The following is a 19,835-nucleotide window of genomic DNA, read 5'->3' on the forward strand; positions in this document are numbered from 1 at the left end:
GGCCCCGGCGGGCGGAGGGACGGAGGGAGGGAGGGAGGGAGGGACGGACGGACGGACGGACGGAGGCGGGTCCGTGGTCCAAGAGCAGCTTTAGTGCGGTGTCACCGGGCGGGCCCGCCGCCCTCCCGGGCCCCGGGCCGGCCCTCCCGGTTAAGGCAGACGGTGGCAGAGGCAGCGGTGAGCCCCATCCTCCCCCTCGCCCCGGGGCCCCGGGCCGGTGCCGCCGAGCGCGGCGGTGGCCCCAGCCCCCGGGCAGCCGGGGCCCGGAGCAGCGAGCAGCGTGCGTGGGCACCCCGCGGGCCCTCACTCCTGGCCGGGGTTGGGCTTGATGAGGCCGTAGGCCACCGCCTGCGCCAGGCTCTCCGTGGCCGCCTGGGCCACCCGCGGCTTGTCCTTCTCCTTGGCGAGCACCGAGAGGATCTCCAGCATCTCGCTGGCGATGAGCTGCTCCGCCACCTCCCGCTCGGCCGCCATCATGTTCATCACCACCACGGCCCCGCGGTGCTGCAGCTCGGCGCTGGGGCTCAGCAGCAGGGCCTGCAGGATCTCCAGCCAGTGCACCGTCTGCGGGGGGAGCGGGGCCGCACTCAGCACTGCCCCCCGACAGAGGGGGGCCAGCTCCCCGCAGCCCCGATGGCTCCCCGACACCCCCAGCCCTGGCTCGGAGTCAGGCTGAGGTCAGGACAGGCTGCTCCGTCTCCTGGGGCTGGGACACAGCTCCAGGACACCAGGAGAGGGAATTTGGGACACTAGGTGCTGTCCCCGGGGGTCCCGGGTGCCCCCCGCTGCTGGGCACTCACCACCTGGGGGATCCGCTTGCAGATGGGGGGGTGCAGGGCGGTCAGCATGGCCAGGGTCCCCGAGGCTGCCCGCCGCAGCTTCTCGTCCTCCTCCCCGCTGTACAGCACCATCAGCTTCAGCCGGTCGCTGCCCTCGGCCAGGAACAGCTCCTGCACCTGCAGGGGAGGAGCGGGGTGGGTGGGGGCATGGGGGCTGGCAGCCCGGCGCAGAGCGCGGCGCAGCCCGGCGCAGAGCCCAGTGCGCCCCGGCCCGGCCCTCACCTCCTTGCTCATGGCCATGTTGCACATGCACTCCGTCGCAGCCAGCCGGATCAGCTCATGCTCCTCAAACATGTACCCCTCAATCATCGGCACGGCCTTCTCCTTCAGGATCTTCTGCCTGCGGCGGGGCGCGTGTGAGCAGCGTGCCCCCGGGCCAGGCCCCCCTCCTCCCCCCCGACCCGGTCCAGCTCCGCGCTGGCCCCACTGCCCCTACCGCAGCCTCTCGCTGATGCCAGCCAGGTTGGTTAACGCCATCAGCCCCTCGAAGTTCTCCAGGCCTGTGCGCTGAAGGTGCAGAAGGCTCACCAAGGGCCGGACCACCTCGTAGATCTGTGGAGACAGCAGCGCAGGGCTCGAGCCCTGAGCGAGGGGCAGGGACTCTGCACCCCGTGGAGCAGGGGGTGGAGGGAGCCCTGAGCCCAGCCTAAAGGCAGAGCTGCTCCCGTGGTCAGGCCTAAGCCATCGGGCCTTTGCGGGGAACAGCAAGGGTCTTGCCACCTCCTGCTCCCCAGGGAAGGGCAAACCCTTGCTGGCAGTTCCTGCGGTGCAGGATCATCAGTCCTGCGGCCTTCAGCTCCGGGGCTGCCGAGCCCCTTCCCGGCGGGCGAGGAGGAGCAGAAGCCCACCCTATCCCAGATGCCGCACAGAGGGACCCAGGCAGCTCCTGCCGGGGCAGCCCCTCCTCGCGCTGCTCAGCCCCATGCCTCCCCGGAGCAGACGTAGGCCTGGCTGTGGCAGCCCGGGCGTACACGGCAGGGCGAGCCCCTGCTGCAGCCCCGGCCCCGCTGCAGGGCCGCTGCTTGGCAGACCTGTCCCCGCAGCGGCGACGCTCACCCGCTCTCCGGGGAAGGCCATCTCCGGGTTGGAGGTGATGGTGATCTTTGCCAGGGCCTGAGCTGCCTTGGTCTGCCCCACCTCGGTGCCCTCCAGGGACAGCGGGATGAGAGCCTGCAGACGGAGACAGAGCAGCCAGGTCACCGCAGCCCCAGCTTCCCCGAGTCTCCTGTACGAGGGAGCCAGTGTGGTCCCCTGCCAAACCACAGCCGCCCCCCGCAGACCCAGCCCTCCCCAGAGCCCCGCCGCGAGGCGCGGGCCAGCGGCACGGCGAGGCCTGTCCCCTCACCTTGCCTCCTCCCTGCGCAACCACACCGCCCCGGTCCTCCGCCTCCTCCACCAGCGCCAGGAACACCCTACGGACAAAGCGGGAACAGCTGGAGGCAGGGACCTGCCACAGCGGGTCCCAACAGCACCCAGACACCTGCAGCGGGCCCAGGCTGTACCAGACTCCCGGACACCCCCTTTCTGCTCCTAGGAGCTTGCATTCACCACAGGCACGTCAGTTTGCCGGCAGGACACGGGCAGGCCGCTGGCAGCCTCAGAACCCAGCTCCCTCCCTGCCACCCCCCTGCACACCCATACCTGGAGATCAGCTCCCGGCAGGAGTTAGTGAGCGCCGGGTTCTCGCTCTTCACCATGCAGGCCAGAGCCGACACCACACCAGCTGTTAGCAGCTTCCGCACCCGGCGCTTCACAAACTCCGGCTTGTCCTGTCCCAGAGGCAGGTTCACCGCTTGGCCTCACCCCTGAAGGCCCCAAGGACGCCCTGTCCCCACCCAGGACCCCGGGCTTTGCTCACTCGCACGCTCTCCCCCAGGGCCAGGGCTCCCGGCAGCTCCTGCGAACGGCCGTGCCCTGCTCACCTTGGGGTGCTGCTCCGGAATGTGCTGCTTGGCGTACTTGGCCAGCTCCAGCATCTGGGGGTCCGGCTCCTCGTGGTCGTAGCTGTTGGTGCAGTTCACTAGCGTGGAGGCAACCGCATAGAGCACGCTCCTGTCCTCCGACTGCAGCGATAACAGGACACCCATCACATCCACAACAGAGAGGACGGGCCAGGGCTCGAGCCCACCCAGCACCGCTGGGCCCTTGCACACACCCCAGCCCCGCAGCGTGAGCCCCCAAAGCCCTCTGGCACGTTTCCCCGGTGCCAGGGCACCCACCGCAGCACTCGGCACCCACCTTGGCCAGCTGGAACATGGCCTGCATCGCTGCCTTGTCCTCCACAAACTCCTCCTTGACATCCGCATCGAAGGTGAGGTAGGCCAGGCCCTCCACCGCCCAGCGCCGCGTGCCCGCATCGATCGTCTCGTTGCAGAGCCACCTGGGAGATGGCCCCGTGAGCCCAGCTGCGGGGCACCCTGCCCGGCTCCCCCCCGCCCCTCGCCCGGCGGCACTCACTTGCGGCACTGCTTGGCCAATTTCATCGTGGAGCCCTCGGCAAACTGCTTCATGCTGAAGTCGGTGCCTCCAGCGGATCCCAGCTTGCAGAGCCCCTGCAGCCAGGAGCAGAGCGTCAGAGCCACGGTCACCCCAAGGTGCCTGTGAGAGCCCCCCGGCAGGGAAGGGACAGTGCTGCGGACCCATGGGCCCTGCAGCACCCAAGGGCTTGGCACAGCCGCTCCTCCCATCCTGCCACACTCACCACCAGTGCCCGGATGCGGATGCTGTCCCTCTCGCTGTGCTTATAGATCTCCTTGAGCAGGCTGACGCCGTTGGCGGTGATGAAGGAGGCACGCTTGGCCTTGTCGGCAGCGTGGATCAGCGCCTCCACCGCTACCAGCTGGTGGGCCTCGCAGACGGAGGCGCAGAGGGACAGCACGCTGTCCATGATCCCCTCCAGCTCCAGCACCCTGTTCCCAGCATCCGAGGGGCCCTGCAGCAGGCACGACACCGTCTGGATGGCCCGCAGCTTCCCAGCCAGCTCGTGCCCCTCGAACCAGCTCCTGCAGGAGAAGACCACCAGGAAGGGTAAGGCTGATCCCACCCACCGCCTGCAGCCCCGCTGCTGAACCCCAACACAGCAGGTCTCGGGGGGGTCTGCAATCGGCTTTTATCACGAAGAGCAAAAAGGTCTGGGGACAGGGGTGCTGCTGCTTCCCCAGAGGGCTGCCGGCTGCGTGCGACTGAACCCCCCCTCCGCCCCCAGGGACGCCCGGGCTCACCTCACGTAGTCCTCGCACAAGTGGTGGAAGTTCTCCCTCTCGGCATCGCATTTCAGGTCATCGTAAAGTTTGCTCAGCAGAACCGAGGCGCTCATCCGGCTGTTCTCCGTCACGGGCAGGCTGCCCGGGGCGCCGCACACTGTACTTCCTACCTCCAGGATCTTCTTCAGGCCTAGGAGAACGTGAGGTCAGGTGCCCCAGTGAGGAGCAAAACGGGGTGCGCAGGCAGAGCCGAGGCGCGTGGCACCCTGAGGCAGAGGGGTGCGATGCCCCAGCGGGACGCTGCAGGCTGTTCTGCTCACCCTGGTCGATCACCCAGAGGCTCATGCTGTTGTTGGTCTCCTTCGGTGACTTCCTGGGCACCACCTTGATGAGCAGGTTGAGGGCGTTGTCGCGGCCGTGCGCAGAGGCCCCTTCCAGTGCTAGCAGCTCCAGGAGGTGCTTGATCAGCAGTTTCAGGTCCTTGGAGGAATCTTCCAGAAGAGACAGTGCCCAGCAGTCAGTGCCCTGGGCACAGGCCTCATCCCTGCCGCGGTAAGGCTGGCAGAAGATGCTGCCATGACCAGGGGCTCCTGCCTCCCTGCTCAACCTCGTCATCAACCCTGGCCCAGAGCCCCAGCCCGGCGGCAGGGAGCACTGACAAGGCGGGCAGTGGGAGAAGAACCCGCTGCAGCTCAGCGCCTCCCCAGGGCGCTCTCCCCACCCCACGCCAGCCAGCCAGGGCAGCAGGCACTCACCCAGCACCACCGCATCCTCCTTGCCACGGAAATCCTTCTGCAGCCCCTCCTTCAGGGAATCGAACATCACGTGCAGGAGGTTGCAGGCAGCCAGGGAAACCTGCTCGTGCTCCACACCCAGCACCGCCGAGAGACGAGGGGCCCCCAGCTCCGCCAGGATGGCCATGGTCTGCAGGTACAAGCACAACTGTCTGCTGGAGGCTTTGGGGAAGTCTTAGTGCTTCCCAGCACCTTATCAGGATGGTTCCCTGTCACAACAAGGCTCTCACGAGCTCAGGCCTGGCAGGTGACAGCTCAGAGGACCTACCCGGGAGCGGTGCCCGGAGCAGAGCCCCACCAGGGTGCGCAGGGCCGCCAGCATCAGGTCAGCCTTGGCCGTGTCGAGCAGCTGCGTCAGCAGCCGCACGCCATCGCTTTGGAAGATTTTCTCTGCTCCGGCCTCCTCTCGCGCCAGCACAATCAGGTTCTGCGCAGCCTGGGAAAGGAGAGACACGTCTGGGGCACCTGCCCACCAGAACGCAGCCCAGCGTGCGCAGGGAACCTCCCCAGTGGGAGACGGCTGGGCAGCCGCAGGCCCCTGCCTTCCGCCCCCAACCTCCGGGGAACACGTTCTGCCGGCGGGAAGCCCAGGCTCGCCTGGGCAGCACTGCTCAGCCAGCACCGCCGACCTGGGATTACCATCCCTCCCCTCCCTGCCTTCCAGCCAAGCCCTCCGCTCCCCAAAGCTCAGACCTTTTGCTGCTTGTCCGCATCCTTTTCTTCAGGATCCAGCAAGATCTGGAACATCTGCTCTACCTTCGAGTCCGTACAGGACATAGTCTTCATCTGAGACAGAGCAGAAAGAGCAGCTCAGCCCTCACCACTCCCCTGAGCCCACAACGCCCAAAGGGGGCCACAGCAGCCCCCACGCCACCTCCCCGCTCACCTTCTCATGCATGGTGCTCCCCAGGGCACGCAAGGCCTCCTGGAAGGCCTTGTTCTTAGGCTCCAGGCTCACGCACCGCTGCAGGTCGCTGACGGCCTGGTCCAGGCGGCCCAGCTTCTGCAGTGCCTGGCTCCGGCGGAACAGCGCCTTCATGTCCCGGCCATCGGCTTCAATGGCTGCGGATGAGCAGGGGATCTATGGCAAAGCCCCTGGACCGCCCCGGTCTGCCCGGACAGGCCATGCACACAGGCCAGTCCCCTGCCAGCCACCACTGACCTTTAGATGCATCAGCCTCTGCCTTGGCGTAGTCCTCCTGCAGAGAGAGAGTCGGCGAGAGGGAAACGCCTGACGTGCTGCCCGTGCAGGCCTCGCTCAGCCCAGCCTGCTGCGGGCAGAGGCATCTCCCGCCGCTTTAGAGAGAAGAGCAGGGAAAGGACCGTGGGGTTTGAGGACGGGAACAGTGTCACTGAGGACGGTGAGCCAGCCCAGCAGGGCACCCCGGCCTTCCCAGAGCACAACCCTCACAGGGTCCCCGAGGAGCCCTAGGGCTCCCTGATGCTTTTCAAGCACTCCTGGGTTACCTGAACCCCTGAAGTTCCTTGTGCTCCCCCTTGCCTCAGAGACAGCTCCATGGTGGGAGATCAGAGATGCTGTGACCGCCTGGGGCACGGCCCCAGAGCATTCGCACAGCCCAGGCATGGATGGGAGCGCCCTGCCCTGGCCCCGACAGGAGCAGTGCGGGACAGCGGGCAGGGCCAGGAGAGAGGGCAAGCAGGGAAAACACCAGAGAGTGCCCTGCCTGGGGACAGACAGCACCCTGCCCGGGGACTGACGGACGGCACCCTGCCCGGGGACTGACGGACGGCACCCTGCCCGGGGACCGACCGACGGCACCCTGCCCGGGGACCGACCGACGGCGCCCTGCCCGGGGACCGACCGGGCCTGCCAGCGCAGGCGCGCAGCTGGCGAAGGCGCAGCCCCGGCAGGCCGGGGCCCAGCCCCAGCAGGCCGGGGCGGCCGGGCAGGTTGCCGCAGGCCCGGCGGCGCCGCCCCGCTCTCACCAGCTTCAGGTAGCAGGCGGCCCGGTTGCGGTGCAGCACGGCTCGCTCCGGCTCGGCGTCGCAGAGGCTCAGCGCCTGCGTGTAGGCGGCGAGGGCCGCGGCGTGGTCCCCCGCCTGGAAGAGCGCGTTGCCCCGCTCCCGCAGCTGCCCCGCCGTCACCTGCCGACGGGCACCGGCTGGGACACGGGCGCCGGGGGGGACCCGGGCCCGGCCCCGACCCCGCCACGGGCGGCTGCCCCGGGGATGGGCCCTGGGCACCGGCCCCCCGCCGCGCCGGGCCCATCCCCGGCAGCCGCCCGCCCGCCCTCCCCGGCCCCGGCCCGGCCCCGCCGGCCCCGCTCACCGCCTCCTCCATCGCGCCTCTCTCGCCGCGCCCGTGACGTCACCGCCGATCGCCCGGGGAACGCGGACGCCACCGCCCGTGTCACGTGACGGGGGCGGGGCGGCAGCCTCCAGCGCCCCCCCGCGGCCCGGCGGTCCCGGCACCGGCCACGTGCGACCTCGTGTGTGTCCCTGTCCCGCGTCGTCCCCCCCCCGTGTCCCCGCACCGTGTGTCCTCCCGTGCCTCCCCCGTCCCCCCCCCCGCCCCCGCCCCGGCCCCCCCTCAGCAGCCGCGGCCGGGGGCACCGGGGGGCGGCGGCGGGAGCCCCCCGGGGGCGCGGGCGCTGCGGGGGGGGCGGGAGCGGGGCTGGCGCCCTCCCGGGGGGCCGCAGGGCGGGCGGCGGGCGCGGGGCAGGAGGCGGGCGAGGCGGCAGCGCCGGGTCCGGTAGAAGTGGAGGAGGTCGAGGGCCATGAGGAGGAGGACGAGGAGCCCGTAGAGCCCCACGAAGGGCAGGGCCAGCGGGTTCCTGCGGGGGGGGCACCTCAGGAGGGGCAGCCGCGGCCCCCGCCGCCACCCCTGCGCCAGGCGGGGCCCAGCTTCGGGCCCCAGGGGTGATGCCGCGCCAGCCCCCGGGTCGTGCCGGGAGCCCGGAGCCCCCGCCGCCCCCTCCCGCCAGCCCCGAGCACCGGCCAGGCTGCCGCCCCGCTCACCGGAGGAGGCCCGGGCCGGCCAGGCTGGAGAGGTTCACCCCAGTGAGGGCCTCCAGGGCCAGCTGGGAGCAGCAGGACTTGAAGGCGCGCAGGCTGGAGCGGCAGCAGTAGCGGTGGCCAGCCGGGTCGGTCAGCCGCGGGCAGTAGAAGCCGGGGTGGTAGCGGCCGTCCGGGCCCGCGTAGCCCTCGCAGAGGTGCAGGTTCTGCACCGAGACTGCGGCGAGGAGCAGGCGCTTGGTGAGCACCGGGGCTCAGCCCCTGCCGCAGGGTGCTGCAGAGCCCGTGAACGGGGCACGCGCTGGGCTTCGCCCCGCATCGAGGCGAGTCGGCGTGCCGGCAGCCGGCGCAGTGCCGGTGGGACAGGCTGCCAGCTCCAGCGAGGCAGCCCTCGCAGGGACACCGTGGAGCGGAGCCTTCCTCAGCCCCGGCAGGGCTGGGCCAGGCTGGGCTGGGAGTGCGCCAGCGCCGCGGGGCCTCACTGCCCGGCACGGGAGCCCCCGGCTCAGCCCTCGGGCTGGGCTCAGGTGGCGGCTGGGCTCCAGCCCCACGGGCAGCGCCGGCTGCACACAGCCCCGCCCGGCACTGCCTGCTGGCGGCCCTGGCCCCATGTGTGCCGTGGCCTCCAGCGCTCGCCATCGCCCTGGCGAGGGCAAGCACGGGCAAGGAGCGTGATGGCGGCAGAGGGGAGGGGAAAGCCCCCGGGCCAGCCCCGATCTCCCCGTGCTGAACCCCCTCCCTGTTTGCCACCACCTCACAGGGACAGCGTTTCTCACCTCACAGACGTGCTGCAGCGGGACCGGCCCCGGCACCACCACGCCTGGGCCACCATCCCCAGCGCGGACCACCGCCTCCCGGCACAGAGCCCCCACCTTCCATCGGGGGCCACTGGGGAGCAGCCCCCAAGGGACGAGGCCCCAGCAGGGACAGGGAGGATGGGTTCAGGGAGCAGGAGGAGCGGGAGCGGGGCTGTACCTGTCCCAAGGAGGCCGGGGCACAGAGCCGTGGCAAGGAGCAGCCGGAGCAGGAGCCCACCCAGCATCTTCCCCGCCGACCCTGGGCAGAGGCAGCTCTGGCTCCGGCGGAGGCAGAAACCACAGCCCCTCCTGCTCCCGCCTGCATCACGGCCCATCAAGAGCTGCTTGGAGCCATTAGAGCCTCCTGCACTCGCTGCCCGCTCCGCAGGGACCGGGGCGGGAGGCGGAAGCATTGCTAATGAGCTTCTCGGGGGCCAGGCGTGGGACGGGAGGCACCTTCCCCAACCCCACAGTGGGGCACCGGCCACATCTCAGCCCTTCTGGGGATCCCGGCATGGCGGGCGAGGACCACGGGCCAGGCTGGGGCGCGGGGCGAGCGCCTTGCCCTGGGGCTGTGGGTGGGCGGGCTGTGCCGCAGCCCCTCGGCAGCCCAGCCCTGGCGGGCAGCGGGCCCTGTGCCAGCAGCCTGGCTCCCCGCCAGCTATGCCATTAGCCAGGCTCCGGCAGAGCTGCCGGTGGCAAGCTGTGCCAGCGCAGAGCTGTGGTCCCCTGCTCCCCGGCACAGCCCCGCAGCGCGCTCGCACCCCCAGCCGTGCAGCAGGCCTGGGGCGCTGCCCCGCTGCGCTGCCCTGTGCCGGGCCGTCCCTGGGGCAGCGTGAGGGGCCGAGCTGCGGGGCCGATCCATGCTGGCTCCATGCACTCTGCCTGTTCTCGGGGCTGTGGGCATGCGGGGCCGTGGCCGAGCCCGTGGGATGCAGGCTGTGCCGGAGGCTGTGCGGGAAACCGAGGCAAAGCTCAGCCAGCACCACCTCCTCGCCCGGCCCTCTCTGCTGGCACCCCTTCGCAGTAATTAGCCCCGGGGGGCCAGGGGAGCGCGGCACCCCCTGCGGTCCCCACAGCAACCGGGAGGATGCTTCTGGGGATGTGGCTTCCCGCAACCCCTGGGGCACTGCAGACCAGGCTGCTGTGCTCTCACCAAAAGGGGACTAAAGGCGCTGAATTTGGGAAAGGCCATTCCCACGCTTAACCCACGCATTGCTGCCTGCACAGGGAGCTGCCTAACTTTGGTCTGCACCCCATCCCCCTTGCTCCCGCCAGCACCCCACGCTGCCTGTTCCCAAACGTGGCTGGGCCTGGCCGTGCCACCGGCCTCTCACACGTGCCCGCGGCCCCACGCCTGGCTCAGCCCCGGGAGCAGCGGCAGGGCAGTGACCCCACAGAGCAGCACGCAGCACAGCCCCTGCAGCCCACCCAGCACACCCAGACAGGCCCTGGCCACAGCTCCGAGTCCACCTCCCTGCTGCCATGGGGTGCTGCCCCGTCTCCCCACGGAGCACCGTTCCACTCCCCCGCGCCACCAGTGCAAGAATGACAAACCAGACACAGACTGAGGCCCTTTGAAACAGCCTCGTGTTTCCTACAAGCTCCAGGCGAGCTCAGTCTCCAGTCCACAGCACCTCCCCAGCCAGCTGCCCCAACCCTGCCAGGCTCCTGGCAGCCCCCGTGCTGCCCCACGGGTCCAGGGGAGCCCAGCACGGGCCCCTGCCCCAAGACACCGGGGTGGGCACCCTCCCGGGAAGCCGTGCAAACGCAGCAGGGCAGCTGTGCCCACCCTGCCAGCAGCGACAGAGCCCGGCCCGCTGCCCCTGCCAGCCGTGCTCTGCTCAGAGCAGTGTCCGGCCCGTGGCCTCGATGGCCTGGCAGCATCCGGCAGCCTCTGCACAGCCCTGCCACAGCAGTTCGCTTCTGAAATCTATCTGAGAACAGAGAACTAATAAATTAGAAGGCAGCAGCCTTTGCAAGTCCGGCACCTCCTGCCCAGCGCCCGCCTGCCTGCCACAGGCTTGCTGGCCCAGCCTCTCCCAGGCCGTGCTGGTGCTGCTGGGCTCAGCGGCTGCTCCCACGCTGCCCAGCCAGTCTGCTCCTCTCCCGCTCCGGGAGACACTACCCCAGGCGGATGCGGAAGGTGGCAATTTCCATGGGGTCCAGGTGGATGTTGGTGCTGTTGGAAGCCATGCCCAGCGGGTACATCAAGGTCAGGGAGGTGGGCTGCAGGGAGCCCAGCTCCAGCCCCTGGAACAAGCCACCCAGGGCCAGCTAGGGAGAGAGGAGGGAGAAGGGCGGGTGGCCCAGGTGAGTGGGACGCGGTGCCTGGCAGCGCAGCACCATGCACGGGGCAGCCCCACACACGCTGTGCCAGCAGCCGGTTCGCAGGCCCCCCACGGCACCACGCTGACCCAGCCTAGCCCAGGCTCTGCCCTTCCTCGCTGGGGGCTGCAGGGCTCATGGAAGGCTCCAGACCCGCTTTGTGAGAAACCAACATCCTCCAGCTTTGCCTGGGTGAGGGCAGAGCAGGGCTGCGTGCTGCACCATGGGACTCTTGACCAGCCACCGATTCTGGGACCTGGGGGCCCCCTCCAGCCTCCATCCTGGCTTGGCACGAGCACAGGAATCAGGCGTGGAGCCAGACATGCCGGGGGCCCCAGCCTGGCTCTGACCCAGCGGTGCGTGGGGGCGGCAGCCCGCTCTTACCTTGCCCTGGCTGGTGGTGCAGTTAAATCCCAGGTTCTTGGCCTCCAGGCTGCAGTCAAAGCCTTTGCGGTGCAGGATCAGGGCTGCCTCGGCCGAGGGTAGCGAGTCATCCTGCCGGGAAGCCGGGGTGTGAGGTGCGATGCTGGGGACAGCGGGTGCAGGACCCCCCCAGAGTCCTGCTGCCCCCAGGCCATGCCCGGCCCGCTCACGGGGCGCAGCTCACCTCTGCCTGCAGCATCCGCAGGTTAAGGATGTGAAAGTCGCAGGGGAGGGTGGTGGAAAGGGGCACGAAGGAGCGCAGGGCTGGTGGGGTCGGCTTCTCCTGGGCCATGGGCATGACCAGGGCCTCGGCGTTCAGGTGCATGGAGGTGATGTGGCTCAGCAGGGAGGGGAAGCTGATCGGGCGGCCGTCCTGCACGGGCCAAAGAGCACACGGGTCAGCGCAGGCCAGGGCAGCGGCAGGGCCAGGCAGAGCCTGGACAGGGCCCGTGGGGCCTCCCGCCCCTTGCCGCCTCTCCAGCAGCGCTCGGAGAACAGGCACCTGCCAGCACAGGGCACCCAGAGCTGCGCCCACCCAGGCACGACCCCCCCCAGCGCCCAAACAGGGAGGGCGGCTGCCAGCCAGGCAGCCTGCATGGACCCCGGCTAGCCGACGGTCAGACTACGGGCTTGCTACGGGGCCTGGCTAGGCTAGTTGCTAGCAGCTAGTCCACGAGACAGGGAGAGACAGTGGGGCCAGGCCGGCCGTTACCTCTGGGCTGCCAGTCCTGGCGCCGGGGAAGCCCAAGGCTTTAAACATGGAGGCCAGTTTGGAAAAGAAGCTGGAGCTCTGAATGGGTGACATGGCGCACGCATAGAGAGCAGCGAGGGGATGGGACAAAAACACTGTGATTACAAGGGCAGCGTGGCTCTGCACCCCATCTGTGGGACAGACCCTGGTCCATGGTCCCAGTCTCCCCACACCCCCCTGCTCCAGGCCCGGCCCGGCCCTCTGCAGTGCCAGCGCGATGGTTGGGGGGGTCACGGGACAGCAGGGGAGGAGACCCTGCGCCCAGTCGCACACGTGGCTTTCTGCAGACGCCTCTGTCCCAAGGCAGGGCTGGGCTCTCTGGGCGAGCGGCACCGTGCCCAACCCCAGTCCCGTGGCCTCGCAGCCCACGCACCTTGTTGGCAGTGGCACGGCGCTCCAGGAGGAGGCGGAACCGGTTGCAGGTCCGCTTGTTGTCCTTCAGCCCTTGGCCCAGGCCCCGGTTGTCATCCTGCATGAGGCGCCGGTCCAGGATCACCTCCAGCTGGCCTGCAGAGAGCGGGTCCCAGCACCCCGGGCTTTAACGCGAGCCAGCCGCCCCACACGGCCCCTCGACCACCACGCGTGGAAACGCTCCCACAGGGCTGGGGGCGCCGGGGAGCCCCCCGAGGCAGCAGGACCAGGGCACCCTGCACCAGCCCGCAGCACCCTCCTCCCCAGCATCCCCCTGTGCCACCCTGCAGCACCCTCCTCCCCAGCACCACCGCAGAGGGCAGCCCGGGCGCTGCGGCAGGCCCCCCGAGGCACAGCCCCACGGCCCCGGCGGGGCCGGCTCACCGCTGCCGAGGCTGGAGACCCCCAGGGCCTGGGCTGTGTGCAGCGTCAGGCGGCTCTGCGTGTCCTGGATGTAGGCCATGGCAGGCATGGGGTAGAAGTTGGCCTGCAGTGGCAGCTTCCGCTGGTACCTGCGGGGCTGGATCTGCCGAGGGACAGAGGTCAGCGGCTGGAGGCGGCTCCCGCAGTGCCCAGTGCCGGGTGGCAGGGCACTGTCCCCCCGTGGGCAGCTGCTGTCCCTCCCCAGGCTGCCGGATACCTGGAAACCATTGAGGTCAGTGAAGAAGGTGTCGTCGCTCTCAATGTCAGTGCTGAAGCGCAGGGCCAGCTCCTTGTTGACATGGTCACGGATGTCCACCAGGCAAGACACATCCAGGGACAGGCCCTCCACCCCTGTGGGCAGGCAGTGAGGGGCTGGGCCCCATGGGCAGCATCGCCCAGCGCCCCCGGGCCAGCGACCTCCCTAGCACAGCCTCACGCTGTCTCACCTGGCACGTTGTAAAGCCGCACCACGGTCTGGACATGCTGGTAGTAGCTGGCGACCTCTGAGAAGAGGGGTCCCTCCGTCACCCGCACTACTGGGGGGTCCTTGGGGGCATAGGGCTGTGGGGGAAGGAGGGCTGCGCTGAGCTGGACTGCCACGTGGCCACGGGCACGGCTGCCAGCTGGCTCTCAGAGGCAGTCCCCGTACCTTGGCCTCGCCATCAGGCAGAAAGAGATAGGCTCCGCTTTTGTCCTTGGAGGTCCTGGTGCCGTAGATGAGGAACTCACTGCTCACCCTCTGCTCCCGCTCCTCCCCAGCTCGGCGGATGCTCTGCGGGGCGCAGGCCAGCACAGCGGTGAGCACGCCTTGCACGAGGCAGCGCTGTGCCCCCCTCCCCTCCTTCACCCCCACGCCACCCGTCAGAGCCCTGCACTCACCTGCAGCAGGCCTGAGCGTCCCGAGAAGCAGGCCTGCAGGTGCTGGTTCTCCAGGCAGAAGTCATCGGCCGTGGCCGGGAAGACGTGCACGGGTACGGCCTCCTGCTTGCGCATGGGCAAGTCCCGGCCGTGCAGGTACAGGCGCACGGAGGACTTCAGTGTGGTGTGGCCATCGAAGGACTTGTGCAGCTGCAGCACACGCAGCCCCAGCGCAGGCAGGCGAGCCAGGACAGACACCTGCGGGCAGCACGCAGGCCTGAGCCAGCCCCTCCGCAGGAGGGCAACCGGCACGTGGGGACTTCTGGCTGTCAGCAGGGCAAAGATGCCAGCTCGGCGCTTCTGGGACTTCTGCTGAGGGGGGACGTGCATGGGGGCCTGGGGGTTTGCGAGCAGCGGGAGCTTGTGTTGGGATGTGGGGACACTTGTTGCCACAGAGAAGGGCTCATGGGGTGTCCCTGCCGTGGGGGCAGTGCGTGAGGACGGGAGGCTGGCACGCACGAGCTGTGCGGGCCGAGGATGGCGGCGAGCAGCGGCACCGAGGCACCCCATACCTGGTAGACGTTGGGCACCATGTCGGTGGCGGAGCCCCAGTGCGCACTGAGCTGGGAAGGCAGGGGCTGCCCTTCCTCGGAGAACACACGCACGTGCGGGGAGTCCACCAGCACCGGCAAGACACTCAGGCGCTCCTGCTCCAGCGGGTTGAACACCACCAGGAACCTGCGGGTGGAGTCACGCAGAGATGGCCACCCCAGCCCCATGGCATCCCGGGTGCCCTGTGCCCCACACTACCCACGGGTCCCGTGCACCCACCCACTGCTTTACAGAGTCCCAGGTACCCCCCTCACCGCCCCGCCACGGCCCCACAAGCCCCGAGAGCAGGGCAGGCAGCCCCTACCGGGGCGAGGCGTCCAGTTTGACAACTGTTTTCTCCGGGAGTGAGTCCTGGTTGGGGCGCATGTCGTCCTGGGGAGAGGAGCAGTCAGAGCCGGGGTGCGCCCACCACCCCTGCCAGCTGAGCCCAGGGACGCAGGCACAGGCTGGGACCCTTTCCCCGGGCCCACACCCAGCACCAAGCGGGCAGGCGGGGCTCTGTTCCCTGGGTGCACAGGGACAGCTGCCCCAGCACGGGTGCTGGGGCGTGGGGAGCCAGGGGGCAGGGTGCTGCTCACCGTGCCAAGGAAGGGTGCAGCAGGGTCGTGGCGGTAGGCGTCCTTGTCCCCCAGCACGAGGTAATGCGCAGCATTGATGATGACACGCTTGAGGTTCGTGAGAGAGTGGAGCAGCCTGAGGCACGGGCAGAGTGAGCCACCCTGACCGTCCCCCCGTCCTGTCCCAGCGTCCCCCCAACACTCCCTACCTCCCCCCAGGAGAGGGGCCCCACAGAACCCCCACACCCAGCCACACTCCCAGCCCCGTGCCCACCAGCCCCTGTCCGAGACAGGCCCCTCAGGGCTGCACCCCGGCCCCCGGCACGCACCGGACTCCATAGTCAACCGCCACGGCCTCCTTGGCAGTACCGGTGATGGCGTCGTGGTGCTGGAAGAGGCCCAGGTTGCGGCGGGCGTTGCTCAGCAGGGCGTAGTCGGAGAGCGGGTACCTGCCGTCGACGCCGGCACGGCGGGCGTGGGCGAGTGCCAGGCTGTACAGGATCTCTGCCCCCCTGCGCAGGGACAGGGTCACGGAGGGTCCCTGCTCCGGCGCCCCACGCTCCGGGCCGAGCGGTGCCAGGACGGAGGGCAGCGGAGGAGCAGCCAGCCCAGCCTGCCCTCGTGCCAACAGTACCCAGCCCGCGCACTCTCCTCAGACAGGGGCCTGGCCTCGGGGAGGGCAGGCGGGGGGCACGCACTGCCCTGGGGCTGGGCAAGGCTTTGGCACTGCCTGGGCCATGCCTGGGCCACCCCCAGCACGTTGGCAGCTGGGTGCAGACCGGGGAACTGCCGGGGCTCCTGGGTGCTGCCTGGCCAACCCTTGCCCATGCCCCCTGCACACAACCCCTGCCCTGGGCCCAGCCCGATTCCCCTCACCGGAGGTGGGCCTCCAGCACCCGGTCCAGGCTCTTGTAGAAAGGCCGGGAGGTGTAGTAGCCTGTCCAGTAGTGATCCTCCCGGTCCGCGTAGGAGAAGAAATCCCCACTCAGCACTGGGAACCCAGGCGGCTTCATCCCCGGCACGATGCCCACCTTCTTGTACAGAGCGTCAAAGTAGTCAGAGAGCGTCCCAAACTGCGCCTGCAGGATGGCATGTACAGCCCTGAGCATGACGGGGAACCCCCGTGGCTCCCGGGGGCTCCCACCGCCCCTCCCGGCACTGCCCACCCTCCCACTGGGCTCTGCATGTGGCCTCCCCACAACCTCCACGTGTGGGGCCCTGCTCCCCCCGGCCCCTCGTGCTGCCCCAGACCTCCCTGCACATACCTGGACATGGAGGTTGGGCCGGGAGTTGAGGAAGTCGAAGATGCGCTGGTAGTTGAGGAACTGGGCATCCCACTCCTGTGGCTTGTCGTAGCGGAAATCGTCTCCCAGGGGCACCAGCAGCACCTTGCTGCGGTACAGCTTGGACTTCTTGCGGTACTGGTCCAGCAGGAGCTGGGCTCTGCCGTGGGGGGCCAGGGCGTGAGGCTGGCTCCCTGACAGGGCCGTGGGGCTCAGAGCCACTTGCCCCTGCCCCTGCAGCACTCACCGCTCCGCCACGTTGGCATCGGTGATGGCTCGGGGAGGCACCTTCCACGGGCAGTTGATCCGGCCACCTGGCAAGCGCTTGAAGTCGAACTGGCAGCAGATCTTGGGGTCTGGCCCACAGGTGTGGGGCACGTCGTAGCTGTAGAAGGGCATCATGTGGCAGAAGATGTCGGTGCTGGCGTCTGGGTCTGCGGGACCAAGGACAGATGAGCACCAGCAATGGCTCTCCCTTGCCTATCCCCAAGCAGGGGTGCCCACGGGCACATGGGCGTGGGGACAGCTGCTGGGGCAGAGCAGACCTGGCACACAGGCTCACCCGCTTGGAGCCCAGAGAGCACAGCAGCCTCCCCCGGCGCACTGGGCACAGAGGGGAGTCACCCTGGGGCTGTCCTGCAGGGCAAAACCGCTGCAGGGCAGAGCCATCACCCCCCGGCGCTCGGCCCGCTGTCCGCACAGGAAAGCGGCCGGCGGCTGTTCCCTGCTGCCACCCACCCCAGGGGCCCTCCCCGCAGTCACCTCCCCAGCAGCCCCTCACCCCACGTCTGTCTCCACATGAACTCCAGGTTCTGGGTGGCAGCAAAGTGCTTCTTGATGGCATAGTGCACGCGCTGGATGAGCATGCCCGTCAGGTTGGAGCGCTTCAGCAGGTAGGGCATGGTGGAGCTGTGCCCAAAGGGGTCGACAGCCCAGCCCGACCGGGGCGTCACGCCTGGGGGCACAGAGACCCGTCAGCCCCGCGCTGGGCCCGGCAGCACCTCCCGTGAGCAGGCTGCTGCCAGGGACGGGGGTGCCTGCTGGTGCATCGAGCAGGCCCCCAGCCAGCACCCTGCCCCTCCTGCCCGGCATCCCACCCAGTTCTCACCAATGTTCTTCTCCAGCCACTGGTGCCCCTCGATCAGCTGGTCGATCATGGCAAAGTAGTGGGAATTGGCCTCGTCGGGCATCACCCAGCCACCTGTCACCATCTCCAGCTGCCCGTTGCCAACCAGCCTGCAGGGGGGACACATGAGATGTGATCAGCTCTGGGCAGAGCCCTGTGGTGAGCTGTGTGTCTGTGGCAGAGCCTCACCCCATCTTGGAGCCACCTGGGTCCCACCCAGAGCCTCCGCAACCACCGGCTGCTGCACAGTGCCCACACTGTCCCCATGCGCGGCCCCGGACAGACATCCCTCCCCAGCACCATGCTGGCCAAGGCCCCGGCCAGAGACGCTGCCCTGCAGCCAGGGCAGCCTTCGTCTCCCCAGGGCCCTTCCCTCACGCACCCCATGCTCACAGCCAGCGCACCTCCCGCAGCACCCTGCCTCCGGGCAAGGACCGTGCCGGGCACCGGCGCCAGGCGGGCAGCCCTACCTCCGCACCGCAGCCCGCTTCTGGGCACTGATGTTGTCCCACCACTTGGAAAAGAAGGAGATCTCGGACCAGATGAAGCGCCGGCGCGGGTCCTCCTGCATCTTCAGCACCATGCTGTTGAGGATGTGCTGCGTCTGGTCATAGTAGTACTTGTCAAAGGTCTTGATCCAGCCTGCCAGCACACGTTGGGGGTCACTGCGTGGGGCCCAGCCCTTCCCCACCAGCACTGCGGGGCGGCTAGCCCAGCCCTCCCCTGCCCGCCTTCGCCCACTGCTCACCCGGGTCGTTGTGGGAGTGCGGCACCACAAACACCTGCAGGGGCTCAGTGTCCCACTCATTGGGCTCATAAGTGATATCGAAGCCCTGCTTCCACACGCCGCCGTCCTGGTTGTCAAAGGGCAGCAGCGAGTACACGGCCAGCATCTGCCAGGTGGGAGACAGGGCTCAGGGCAGACACCGGACTGAGAGACCCCCGAGAGAGTAGGGCCAGGACCCCACAGATGCCCTGGTACAGACCCCGTCGCGCTAGCAGAGATGGGCCCTGAGCTGCTGGGCCAAGATGCCAGCCCCTCACCTGCAGGTCTGGGCTCTGGCCCTTGCCCCCCAGGGCGAACTGGCAGTCCTGGGGGGAGACGGAGAGGAAGCTGGGGCGGCTCTCGGGGGGCAGCACCCAGGAGCCATTGGGCGTGTGGTGGGGCAGCGCCGGCTGCCCCTCCGCGTGGGCCGTCAGCTCCAGCACCGAGTCCTTGATGTGGCTGATGATCTCGTGGTTCTCCTCCAGCAGCTGCTCCAGCTGCTCAATGCGGTTCTGCAGCACCGAGATCTGGCTCTGGGGACACAGACGCCGCGGTGAGAGCCTCCGGTGCCCTTCACCAGGCGGGTCCCGTCCCCCACGTGCACTGACACCAGCAGGGAACAAGCCCCGGCCCAGGCAACTGACCGGCCTCAGGCTGTGCCGGCTGGCCACCGCTAGCCCTGGCCCGCTAGCCTGCTCTCCCAACCTGCAGCCCTGCGGCTCACCCTGGGGAAGTTGCCCCCGCTCTGGTGGCGCGTGGGGTCGTGCTGCACCCGGTCCAGCATCAAGTAGAGGGAGAAGACGGCCACGCAGAAGATGGCAGCTCCACACACTGTCACCTGCTTCTTCAGCTTCATCCCGGAGCGCCGCAGGGGCAGACCTGCAGCGGGGCAGAGGGAGCCGCTGGCCCCGCCAGCCCAGCCGCGGGGCCGGGAGAGGCGGCACCGGACGGGACGGGACGGCGCCTCCCGCCCTCGCCCTGGGCTGAGCCCGGCCCGGGGACCCGGGGACCGGGGGTCGGGCAGCCCGGCCCGGCGCTCCCCTGCCCTGCGCACCCCTTGCCCGCCGCCCCTCACCGCGGCCCCGCTCCTCCTCCTCCTCCTCCCCCCGCCCCCCCGCGCCCTACTTCGCTTAATCCGGCGCCGGGTATTTATAGCCCGGGCTGGAGCGGTGCCGGCGGGCGGCAAAGGCCCGGGGCGCCTGGGGCCCGGCCCGCTGCGGGGCCGGGGCCGGGCAGCGGCTGCCCGGGGCCTCCGTGCCGCGGCCCGGCGCGGGGAGCGGGCAGGGCCGGGGCCGGGGCCGGGGCCGGGGCCGGGGCCGGGGCCGGGGCCGGGGAGGGGCGGGCAGGGCCGGGGCCGCCCACCGCGGGAGGGCTGCGGGGGCGCGGCGGCTCCGCTCTTACCCTGGGCGGCTCCGCGGCCCGGCCCGGCTGCTCACATCGCCCGCCCCGGGCCCGCCGGCTGCCGCGGCCGGGATGGGCCAGGCCCCGCCCGCCGCCCCGCCCGCCCGGCCCCGGGGGCGGCCGCTGGGGCGGGACCGAGCCGGCCGCGACCCCCGAGCTCCCGGGGCCGAGCCGGCCCCACCGTAGCGCCGGGGACCGACCCGGCCGGGCCCCCCACGGCCCCGGGGCAGGCTCGGCCGCCCCCCCGTAGCCCCGGGGACACACCCGGGCACCCCCCCCCCCCAGCC

The 19,835-nt window shown here is 70.0% G+C and overlaps 2 protein-coding genes and 1 pseudogene across 4 annotated transcripts; all 3 read right to left on the reverse strand.

The window, feature by feature from the left end:
• Nucleotides 1-70: 70 nt before the first annotated feature.
• UNC45A (unc-45 myosin chaperone A) lies at nt 71-7,181 on the reverse strand. Its single transcript, XM_087744787.1, has 20 exons — nt 7,127-7,181; nt 6,784-6,942; nt 5,999-6,035; nt 5,723-5,898; nt 5,530-5,622; nt 5,105-5,272; nt 4,798-4,966; nt 4,363-4,533; nt 4,061-4,232; nt 3,541-3,841; nt 3,297-3,391; nt 3,078-3,219; nt 2,762-2,902; nt 2,481-2,608; nt 2,185-2,251; nt 1,896-2,009; nt 1,276-1,391; nt 1,062-1,179; nt 801-956; nt 71-564 (listed from the first exon to the last, which is right to left on the reverse strand). The coding sequence occupies exons 1-20, from the start codon at nt 7,136-7,138 to the stop codon at nt 304-306; spliced, it is 2,796 nt and encodes a 931-aa protein (XP_087600913.1). The 5' UTR covers nt 7,139-7,181; the 3' UTR covers nt 71-303.
• A 323-nt stretch (nt 7,182-7,504) lies between these two features.
• LOC148050344 (uncharacterized) lies at nt 7,505-8,423 on the reverse strand (annotated as a pseudogene).
• A 1,759-nt stretch (nt 8,424-10,182) lies between these two features.
• Nucleotides 10,183-19,635, reverse strand: MAN2A2 (mannosidase alpha class 2A member 2). Of its 3 annotated transcripts, none has more exons than XM_087743708.1 (24): nt 19,549-19,635; nt 18,872-19,026; nt 18,426-18,680; nt 18,130-18,274; nt 17,852-18,023; nt 17,364-17,491; nt 17,037-17,210; nt 16,503-16,689; nt 16,238-16,415; nt 15,849-16,051; nt 15,302-15,484; nt 14,994-15,108; nt 14,720-14,787; nt 14,376-14,541; nt 13,825-14,061; nt 13,595-13,717; nt 13,392-13,506; nt 13,163-13,296; nt 12,907-13,048; nt 12,485-12,618; nt 12,073-12,150; nt 11,545-11,733; nt 11,322-11,432; nt 10,183-10,886 (listed from the first exon to the last, which is right to left on the reverse strand). In XM_087743708.1, exons 2-24 carry the CDS (start codon nt 19,001-19,003, stop codon nt 10,734-10,736), a joined length of 3,522 nt encoding a protein of 1,173 aa, XP_087599834.1. In that variant the 5' UTR covers nt 19,004-19,026; nt 19,549-19,635; the 3' UTR covers nt 10,183-10,733. The 3 variants fall into 3 exon arrangements, with proteins under 3 accessions (XP_087599834.1, XP_087599835.1, XP_087599836.1); XM_087743709.1 differs by lacking the exon at nt 19,549-19,635 and adding an exon at nt 19,273-19,393; XM_087743710.1 differs by lacking the exon at nt 12,073-12,150.
• Between the last annotated feature and the right edge of the window lie 200 nt (nt 19,636-19,835).

Source organism: Nipponia nippon, unplaced genomic scaffold, assembly GCF_047370975.1.
Source record: "Nipponia nippon isolate SJK-2023a ecotype South Korea unplaced genomic scaffold, ASM4737097v1 scaffold_9, whole genome shotgun sequence".
In the NCBI taxonomy this organism is placed as follows: domain Eukaryota; kingdom Metazoa; phylum Chordata; class Aves; order Pelecaniformes; family Threskiornithidae; genus Nipponia; species Nipponia nippon.

Bases quoted from the DNA above. Each gene is read 5' to 3' on its own strand.
- MAN2A2 (XM_087743708.1), bottom strand. From the start codon at position 19,003: ATGAAGCTGAAGAAGCAGGTGACAGTGTGTGGAGCTGCCATCTTCTGC. The intron at 17,492-17,851 runs GTAGGGCTGCCC...TCCCCCCTGCAG, and splicing joins AAGCGGGCTGCGGTGCGGAG to GCTGGTTGGCAACGGGCAGC. The intron at 17,211-17,363 runs GTGAGAACTGGG...CTGTGCCCCCAG, and splicing joins GTGGCTGGAGAAGAACATTG to GCGTGACGCCCCGGTCGGGC.
- UNC45A (XM_087744787.1), bottom strand. The intron at 6,036-6,783 runs GTGAGAGCGGGG...CTCTCTCTGCAG, and splicing joins CCGCCTGCTACCTGAAGCTG to GAGGACTACGCCAAGGCAGA. The intron at 2,609-2,761 runs GTGAGCAGGGCA...CCTCTGGGACAG, and splicing joins TTCCGGAGCAGCACCCCAAG to GACAAGCCGGAGTTTGTGAA.